The 10792-nt window shown below is 41.4% G+C and overlaps 1 protein-coding gene across 1 annotated transcript; it reads left to right on the top strand.

Moving 5' to 3' along the window:
• The first annotated feature begins 6409 nt into the window (after window positions 1-6409).
• On the top strand, window positions 6410-7558 carry PABPC5 (poly(A) binding protein cytoplasmic 5). The gene has a single exon (XM_054566631.1). The coding sequence runs from the start codon at window positions 6410-6412 to the stop codon at window positions 7556-7558; it is 1149 nt and encodes a 382-aa protein (XP_054422606.1).
• The last annotated feature ends 3234 nt before the right edge of the window (window positions 7559-10792 follow it).

Below are 10792 nucleotides of genomic sequence, written 5' to 3'. Positions count from 1 at the left end.
GGAAGGGGGGCAATCAGATAGTGTTTTAAAAATGCATTTGAACTTAAATACGTATCATTTTTAAGTGCACTTCTATAGATTTAGATCAAAATATATGAACTTCACGGTAACCACAAACCAAAAAAACCCTGCAAAAGATACAGAAAGAATGAGAAAGAGATCCAAACAAAACACTAAAGGAAGCCAGCGCACCATAAATGACAAGTTCAAAGGAATAAGAAATAAACAGAAAAGAATTACACAAATCACCAAAAATCAATTAACAAAATGATGATTAGTATATAGTTGTCAATAAGTCCTTTAAAAGGAAATGGAGTAAAGGCTGCAATTAAAAGACAAAGTGTGGCCAAATGGATTTTAAAAAATGACACATTTATATGCTGCATACAAGAAACTCACTTCATATAAATACATGCACATTAAAATTGAAGAGATAAAAAAAGTACTCCATGCAAATAGAAGTAGATAGCTGGGGTCACATTGCTCGTATCAGACAAAATAAATTTTAAAACAAGACTGTAAAACATAGGCAGAGAAAGGCTATACAGAATGGTAAAGAGGCCAATCCAAGATTTTAAAATGAGCACTACCGTACAACCCAACTATTTCCCTTCTGCCTCTTTATCCTATGAAAACAGAAACAGTAACTCCAAAAGTTAATGCACCCTATGTTCACTGCAGCATTATTTACAAGATACAGAAGCAACCTAGGTTGTCTATTTGTGTGTGTGTGTGTGTGTGTGTGTGTGTGTGTGTGTGTGCCAATAAAAAGAATAAAATCTTGCCATTTGGAAAACAGATGGACCTAGAGCCTATTATACTAAGTGAGATACCATGTGATTTCCCTTACTTGTGGAATATAAAAACAAAACAAATTAACAACAACCACCACCACCACCTAGGCCCTGTCCAGTGTGGCTCAGTTGGTTGGGCATAACCCACAAAGGGGAAGGGTTGCTGGTTCAATTCCTGGTCAAGGCAGAGACCTGGGTTGTAGGCTCGGCCCCTGGTTGGGGCACTTATGAGAGGCAACCGATTGGTATTTCTCTCTCACATTGATTTTCTCTCCCTCTCTTTCTAAGAATAAATAAATAAAATCTTTAACCCACCGCCCCCCAAAATAGAAACAAACTCATAGATACAGAGAACAAACATAGATACAGAACGGCGTCGGGTGAAGGAGTGGGTGTAAACGATGAACGAGAATAAAAGGTACACACTTCAGTTATAAAATAAATAAGCCATGGGGATGTAATGTACAGCGAGGAAGTGTAGTCAGTAATATAGTAACTTTGTGGGTACTGCGGAGACTGCATTGTAACAAATGACAAATCACTATGTTGTACTCCTAAAACAGTATGTCGATTGTAACAAAAATTATATAAATAAATAAGCAATAAGGAGAAGTACTAAGGAACTCAAAGACCACATGGAGAATGTAGGTATTTCCCCCTGTAAATTTAATGTCTACTTAACAGGCATAAATGTCTCAAAGCAGAAAGATGATTTCAGAACAAATGGAACACGTAGAAATTGTGCAAATACTTAGTGTGCCATTAGCTACCAGACAGGGATTTGGGGATGCTGGATGTTCTCAGAGAAATAACTCTGTTATCCTCCAGTTGCTACAGATTAAACAGCAGTATATTGTTTTACTTTTAAACTTCTCTGTCACGAAGACAAGGGGAGAATTTTCCTCAATTATCTGCTTAAGTAAACATTGTTTTTCTCATCTGTGGAGAGCTAGCCTCTGTTTTATATCTCTGCACAACGCGTCCAGGAGAATGTGAACAAGCGGGTCCTAGGCCAAGTTAAGCCTGAAACCTCACCGGAGGCAAAAGCGACAAAGCTGAAGCTGTGCTCTTCTGAGTTCATCACAGGAAGGCGTGGTTCTTTGGCAAAGACCACACTGCTGGGTCGACCGGAAAAGGGGCAGAAGACCAAATAGGAGACGTGTCCACGCCATAGGGGAAATCATGGGCAGGAGTCCAGGAGAAAAGGAAAAAGCACAGGATGTGAGGGTTGACATGTGGAATACGTTTTCTTTGTTTGGACCTTGTAAACCGGAAGTCCTTCATCCTCTTCCCATCACATGCCCCGCCCCCCCGTCAGTCCTTCCTGTACCATGTACCCGAGCTTGGTCCCCTGCCGCATGTACACACAACCGAGCCCACGGACACCCAAGTGCTCTAAGTGAATGCACTGACCATCCATATATTCTGGTTTGCAAGGTGAGCCTGGCTTGAATTTTATTTGGGAGGTAATTTTATAAATGTCACTTCGGGAGCCTTTTATATTTGGGAATAGTTTGAACAGCCCTACACGTGTTTTCTCAGAGATGAAGCAACTAGACTCAATCATAAAAGTCACGTCTTCAACAAAACCGCATGTTTTTCCACTTTTCCTTTGAATGAAGTTTGGTAATTCCTGTTTTGCTAGGAATTATCCATTGCCTCTACATTTTCATGTTGGTAAAATAAGTAGGTTGGGGAAGCATTTCTGAAATAAGTCTGACTGTACATAGTCACATTTAACAATACACATGCGATTTAAGTGTTCAGTCCCCACTTCTGAGAACCCGGCTAACGGAAATAAGAGCAACGCTCTATAAAAGTCCACAGATTCGGATGTTTATGATAGTGTCGTGCGTCATGAAGACAACTGAAAGCAGCCTTCATGCCCAGCAACCAAGCAATGGCCTGACATGTTTTAACTGTCGTCTAAAAGCATACATATATTGGGTACAGAGTTTCATCTGGAGATAAAGAATGATGTGGTTTGTACAACACTGTGAATGTACCTCAAGGTGCTGAATCGTACACTTGAAAACCACTAAGAAGGTCAATTTTATGTACATTTTACCACAAAAGCTTTGAAAATAAAAATGAAGCATAAAGGTGTTTTGTTTTGTTTTTTTAAGAATATTGTATTTATTTATTTTTTCAGAGGGAAGAGGGACAAAGAGACGGAGAGAAACATCCGTGTGTGGCTGCCTCTCGCGCGCCCCCTGCTGGGGACCTGGCCCACCACCCAGGCCTGTGCCCTGACTGGGAATCGAACCGGTGACCCTTTGGTTTGCAGGCTGGCGCTCAATCCCCTGAGCCACACCAGCCAGGGCTGATGTTATTTTTTTTTTTAATTATATTTTGTTCTAGGCCAGGTGAAATGGCTATAAACTCAAGATTTATAATCAGAGACTGTGGTGTGTGTTTTTGTGTGTGTGCTGTATCTATTTGTTCTGTATGAAACATATGTTCAGTAAACAGGCCTTAGTAGGGAAAAGATTTGTCTGAGAGCACCTGTTAAGTAGATGATACTCCTGCCTCATCTCAATGTACTGTAACAGGAAATACTCTGATTCTTCCATCGCACATGTTATATAAAACTCTAAGTAGGCTGGGTTGTGAATACACAGCAACTGCATAAATTCACACGTACGACTCTGTGGATTTATGTTAAAGTAATAGGACGTAATTAAAGAGCACCCTAAGGAGACACCTAACTAAAACTAAGTATATAAACTCGTTACATTATTTTCTTATGTTTTCAATACTCAGATCTCTTCACAGTCGAAAGCATGATTTTTTAAAAACTCAACATGGATGTAGCACATGAGACAAATGTAAAAAATGTTAAACTTTTTATAGAAGTGTGTTTCTTGATGGTCAATAAATCCTGTAGGGTTTTAAATGGATGAGTTAGAACGGGAGAGTTGAATAAATAAAGCACCTATACTACATCTCACCTCCAAAGTAAAAATAAAATATTTGTTGCTCTTTAAAACTAAAACGCAAAAATTTTGGTTAAATATGGAAGAATGCGTTATTTTGGCTTATTGACAATTTAGCACAAATTCCCTTCCAGTCGGGATGCACCTAGAATGCCAGTCATTCCTGAGGAATCCACGGTCCTTCCTCAGCTCTGCTCTAGCCAACTGTCTCTGGAATCTGGGTGGGGATTTTTAATGGATTTAATATGTTACACAGACTATAAAGGTACCTTAAATATATAATGAAAATGACAAGACAAATGTTGTACATCTGATTGTATTCCAGAGAATGCTCTCAATCTTAGGACTAAAATCATCATCTGCTTTCCTTTTTCTCACAAACTTCTGTTTAGCAGAGGGAATATTACTAAAATTAATGCCCTTCAAAGCAGATGTAATTTTCAGTTTTTGATGTAACAAACAGTTCACTATAGTTTTGAGCCTGCAAAGGCGGGTGAGTGTAGGCGGGAGGTCGTTTTGAAAATAATTACTTTTAACAACCCAATTCTATTTATAATCTCCGAGAAAATATGTACAAATGAATTAGCATATGAACAACATTCAGATGGTTATATAATGCAGAAAGCATTGATTTGATTTGGTACGAATACTGTGGGAATTATTCAGTTGGATTTCTGGGTTTTTTTAAATACAGCAGTTTCAATAAAGATTTTCAAATGAGAAAAATTAAAAAGTCAAAAGTTAATTAAATCAGAAAAGATGTTTCTAAAAATCAGGTTCAAAATACAACAAAGTAAGCAGATGTTCCGAAAATATTACGTGTATTTGCCTTTTTTGAAATATTTTCCATGTCCAAGCCAAGTAAGAACCCAATAGTCCTGATGTTCGTATTGCCTGGATTTTTTTTTTTTTTTTTTTTTTTTTTTTTTTGAGCAGAGAAGTTGAAGGGTCTGCAGGAGGAGCTGCGTGTTACAGACTTTGTGGTTTTCTCGCTACGGGGCAACATTAGTCTGCAAAAGAGTTCCTCACACGCTACAGAGATCTCCTTGGGAAACCTCTGCGTGGACTCCGCTGTCATAGCATTATTCCCTGGAATAATAACTAATAACTCAAGTTGAACTTAGTTAATTATGGAACGTGCCCATATCTTCATGTGTTTGCCTCATCTGTGACCATTAATTATATATTTTGCATTGATTCTGCAGCTTTTATGTCTTTAAGCAAGATTTTACTCTTTGTGATTACGGGGGTCGCACATCTGTAACGTTTTGAGGCACTAAGAGCCATTAGAAGCCATTTTAGGGCTTTCCAGTCATTCAAACGTTATAGCAGTGAAACGTCTGCCCACTACCTGGGGATAATGCTACCATTATGCCGGAGTTAAATGGAGTGAGGATGAAGGCCCTGTGCCTCATTCCACCCCATGACCACTTAGCAGAGGATGGAGAGGCGAGTCCAGCCGGCAAGCCTGCCTTTGCAACTAACATCCCATTTCCTAGGCAGAAATGATCAAGGGAATTAGTTTGTAAACATTATGGGTTGTTTTTTTTTCCCCACCTAAGTCGTCATCTCTTCAGATTTTAGGATGAGCAGCCTAAAGTGAATATTTTAAAATAATAAAAAGACTACAATTCCACAAAGTAGTAAATAAATCTAAAAAACATGTTAATTTCTCTTTCTGCCTCTTTTTCAAAACTGTTGGCAGAGAGAAGTGGGAAGTTACTTAGCAGGGTTCCGGGTTTTCTTGCGCCCCGCCCTACCACCGCCACAGGCTTTTCGTCCCTGGGTCGGTCTGTCCGGCCGCCTTCCACGTCCGTCTGTCCGCGCTGCGCCCGCCCGCCCGCCAGCCCGCCCGCCGCGCATCTGCCCTTCGCCGCTGACTCCGCCCCGCATCTGGCCGGAACCGCCTCGCGTCGGAGCCGACCCAGTGCGCTCCTGCCCGTCCGTCCCTCCGGACCTGCCGCGACTCTCGGGCTGCCGGATCAGCGTGCGTCACTCGGTCCGTACCCACTGGGCGTCTTGGGTATCTGGGCGGTCTCCGGGCCCCCGCGCGGGTGTCTGTGTGTCTGTGTTTCTGTCCGATCCGCCGTGTGCAGCCTGCCGGCCGGCCGGGCGCCCCGAGTGCCCAGGGTGCCCTTTGGCGGACGCCGAGTGCGCGCAGCGGCCTTGGCAAGCCGGGAGCCCGCTGGCCACCCGCCCGGCGGCCGGCGGAGGAATCCACGCTCGGCCCCTGCCCTTGTTGATGTAATTTCAGGCCAACAGGAGCTCGAGGCCTACATTCATGCAGAAAACGGGTCGCGAGGCCTCGATCTGCAGTGGTAGATGCGGGGAGTCTGCCAGCGGCTTGATGCTTTCTTACGATTTAACAGGAGAAGGGAAATTGCTTTCCTCCTGCTGGCTTTTCAAGCTGATTTGAGATCTGGGTGGCAATTGTGAGTTCCTTGCTGGGATGCCTTTTTGTCTGATGCATTTGTGCTGAGCCTGCTGACCAGGTGTTTCTGAACTTCATTTTCTCAGCCTCAACAGTGTCCCCGGGTCCTTTGCCTGGGCTTTTTCTGGGCGTGAACAGCTGCTGGGCCCATAGCTTAGGAAAAGCAGCCTTTTTTTTCCCCCTCTTCTTTTGCTTTTTTTTTTTTTTTTTTTTTTTTTTTTTTTTTTTAAATCTCTGAGCTCAGAGAGATGGGCAGCGGGGAGCCCAATCCTGCTGGCAAGAAAAAGAAATACCTCAAGGCCGCCTTGTACGTGGGTGACTTGGACCCAGATGTCACCGAGGACATGCTCTATAAAAAGTTCAGGCCCGCTGGCCCTCTGCGCTTCACCAGAATCTGCCGTGACCCCGAGACCCGCAGTCCCCTGGGCTACGGCTATGTCAACTTCCGCTTTCCTGCCGACGCCGAGTGGGCCCTGAACACCATGAATTTCGATCTGATCAACGGCAAACCATTCCGCCTCATGTGGTCACAGCCTGATGACCGCCTAAGGAAGTCTGGGGTTGGAAATATCTTCATCAAAAACCTGGACAAATCCATAGACAATCGGGCCCTTTTCTATTTGTTTTCTGCCTTCGGGAACATTCTCTCCTGCAAGGTTGTGTGCGACGACAACGGCTCGAAGGGCTACGCCTACGTGCACTTCGAGAGCCTGGCGGCCGCCAACAGAGCCATCTGGCACATGAACGGCGTGCGGCTCAACAACCGCCAGGTCTACGTGGGCCGCTTCAAATTTCCCGAGGAGCGCGCCGCCGAGGTGCGCACCAGGGACAGAGCGACCTTCACCAACGTCTTCGTGAAGAACTTCGGCGATGAAATGGACGACGAGAAACTGAAGGGCATTTTCAGCGAGTACGGGCCCACCGAGAGCGTCAAGGTCATCCGAGACGCCAGCGGCAAGTCCAAGGGCTTCGGCTTCGTGCGCTACGAGACGCACGAGGCGGCGCAGAAGGCGGTGCTGGACCTGCACGGCAAGGCCCTGGACGGCAAGGTCCTGTACGTCGGCCGGGCCCAGAAGAAGATCGAGCGGCTGGCCGAGCTCCGGCGGCGGTTCGAGCGGCTGCGCGTCAAGGAAAAGAGCCGCCCCCCCGGGGTGCCCGTCTATATCAAAAACCTGGATGAGACCATCGATGATGAGAAGCTGAAGGAGGAGTTCTCCGCCTTCGGATCCATTAGCCGCGCCAAAGTGATGGTGGAGGTCGGGCAAGGCAAAGGGTTCGGGGTCGTGTGCTTCTCCTCTTTTGAAGAAGCCACCAGAGCGGTGGACGAGATGAACGGGCGCGTGCTGGGCTCCAGGCCGCTGCACGTGACCTTGGGCCAGGCCAGGGGCAGGTGGTGAGACTGGGACGCCCAGCGCCCAGCGCTGCCTCCTTTGGGATGAGAGGTTATTTTCTGCCGATTTCACAGGGCTTTTTCCTTTTGAAGCGAACCCTTTCTTTTCGAAAACAGCGAAACTAGAAAACCGTGTTCACTGTAGGGAAGCACATACTTTCTAACTGTAAAACTGTCATTTTGTACTATTTTTTTGGATGTGCTAGCCTGAGGCATATGGAGAATAAAGTTCATTCCTCCGCTCGTTTGTTTTCCTAAATGAGTCAGGCTCAGGTAATTGACTGCATAGACTTCCTGGCCGATTTTCAATACTACGATTAAATTTAAGTTCTAGAACCATAGCCTCGACATGGTTCAGACTTCTGATTCGACCACACTGAAAACTCCTCACTGGCTTTCGCAGAAATCAGTATCCTGTATGCATAATTTCACTTTAAATTATTACTTAATAGGAATATTCCTTCAAAAACACGTGAGCTTCGTTTCTTCCCTTTATTTATTTAAATTATTTTCACTCTCAAATACAGACTTAGCAATGACTGTCCCGAATTGTCAGGAGTTTTCTTTGTGAACTTAATATCCGGTGACATAAGCTTCTCAGCACGTTAAGAAATTTGAACAGTTTCCGCGGTAATGATTTAAATTATGAGTTTCATCGTAAAAACCTTTCCTGAGAGATTTGATACTTGTCCACATTTTTAGGGGCATTCTTATAACTCACTTTTCTAAACTTTGTATGTATACTTGAAGAGCATCTATTAAACTTGTCATTTTCTGGTGTAAATTGTTCAGTGTATCCATGTGAAAATATTCACAGACGTTTCAAACCGAAGGAAAGGTCGAATCACATGCATTCATCGCTCGTATGAGAGCGATGAATCCACTATGCTTCTCTTTCTGTGTGGGTGCTTGGAAGTTGTTACAGGCCTTTCTTTTACTATCCATTTTGGAAGCAGAGAAATAAATACCTAATTTTTGTAATGTTTACAGAATTACTTAAAAAATTATGATTCACTCATCCTACAGATCCAAGCGTAAGAAAATGTTTTGTTTCTAGTCTCGGTTTTGATGTCTTTACATAACGATCTTTCAATCCAGACATAATTCAATATCAGTATATGATGTTAACACTTTTGTTACCAATTTGCCCACAAAATAATGACAGTAAGCTATTTCTATGTAATGATCTACAAATTACATCTATATTCATTATCAGATATTTTCAGATGGAAATCACTTTTTAAAATTTTAATCATAGTATCTGTTGATTGTAAAAAGTGTACACAATGCAAAAATTTATAGGGAAGACAGTAAAATTCCCGTAATTCAGAGATAACTGTTAATATTTTCTGTACGTACATATGCTTCCATGCCTTTTTTCCTATTTATGCAGACTGTTTTACAAACAAAAAGAAAACATACTACATGTACTGTGATACATTTTGTTACAGTTTTGAACATAACCATCCTTTCATGTCAATAAATATTGATCTGTATCATTTTAATGACTGCATAGTATTCCATGTGTGGATGTGTGCTATTATCTAAGTAGTCCATTATTGAATATTAATGTATACACTTTTCAGTGCATTCTACATTTGTAAACAATGCTGTGAAGAACATCCTCACTTCAAAATATTTTTTACTGATATGAGCTTGAAAAACTATCTGTGGCATGTAAAAAACTTAAATCTAGAAAAATAAAAATGCATATCATATTGATATATGTATCAAAATTTGGAAAACGAGCAAGATATAGTCTTCATTTAAACCGACCAAAGAAAAACTGAAATAATGAGAAACAATTTTTTGTAGTTTATGAGCCCACTTGCTCTATATCATTGTAATCATTAAAATACATGAAAATGATGCAACTCCAAATGAAATTTAAATAGCTACAGTGGTCATGACTTACCCTATGTACTCCATTGCTTTTGACCCACTACCAGTTTTTGTTTAAATGTATAGACCTGCAGTCTCACCATTACTCTGAAACCTTTACAAATGTTCTGATTCAATATAAATCACTTAACATTTCTAGAAAGTAAAAATGTTGAAGTTTAAACATTTAATACATTTTGGGAAATTAGATATTTAAATTATTACTGTTTTCAGAAAGTATCGAGAAAGGGAGTAATTTAAATACGCCCAAGGGCAGATAAAATATACAGTTGCATATGATAAATATACAGTTAAAATATACAGTTCAGTATACTGTATAAGCAGAGACACCTGGGAAGCTTTCAAACGTGCAGTTTTCATTACCTACATTTAATAGATTCCTAATAATTAAGGCTTCGGGGGAAAGCAAAACTGCTGAAAAGCTTAAATCAGTGACAAAGCAATAAAAAATAGGTGATTGTTCATTTCCTAGCACAAGATAATGGTGAAAATTAGTAAAACTATACTATCAATGACCGACCTAAGGATGGACTCTTCAGTACAAGTTGTTTTTGTTTGCTCTCTGTGTATCATCCCCCTGCTTTTGGGGGACTTTTCCAAACAACCACTTTTACAAATTTCAAATGTGCCCGGGGAGAAGGAAATTAAAAACACTGTTTTGTGATTGCAGGCCGTCATATTAAATGTCATTTTGAGGAAGCTTCTCTGTACGGGGTGTTTCATCGATACTGGTGACTTTGTGGATATGTTTACAGTTAAGAGGGAAAATAAATGTTACATGCATAGGTGATAGTTTTATCACAGTGGGAAAAAAGATTACTTATTTTTAAGGGATTATTTAGGAATGGAGCAAAGACCATCTCACCTATAAAGAAAAGGCCTTGTTTAAGGAAATAATGAGAAAGGTCTTCATAAGTGACTGAATATAGATGATACAAATATTCCCAGTTCTATGACAATACCCGGGATATAGTTAGCATTCCATGGTACTTGTTGAATTAATGACTGAGTAATCTATAGATCATATCCTTCCATTTGTTTGTTTCCCAATTCTCTTCACAGTATTTGATAAGAGAGATGAGCTCTTAAAGAACCAGCCATTTTTATGAAACCTCACTCTACGAAGAAATAATTGAGAAGTGGTTATATAGACTGTTGCTTGTCCCATAGTGTGACCGGTGACAGAGATTCATACTTACACTGTTAAAGTATCATCCATGTGTCCATGTTTCTCATGCTCTTTTTCCTTCGTTATTTTAAATGCCCGATTAATGGGCTTGTCTTAGACAAATCTTCTAATAATTGACATAAATTAAAGTCTATCTGTAGAATAACTTTT

This window comes from Pteronotus mesoamericanus, unplaced genomic scaffold, assembly GCF_021234165.1.
Source record: "Pteronotus mesoamericanus isolate MK-2021 breed Mesoamerican mustached bat unplaced genomic scaffold, CSHL_Meso_final contig_177, whole genome shotgun sequence".
Taxonomy (NCBI): domain Eukaryota; kingdom Metazoa; phylum Chordata; class Mammalia; order Chiroptera; family Mormoopidae; genus Pteronotus; species Pteronotus mesoamericanus.
The sequence above is the reverse complement of the archived record's forward strand: the minus strand, read 5'-3'. Positions and strand labels throughout refer to the sequence as shown.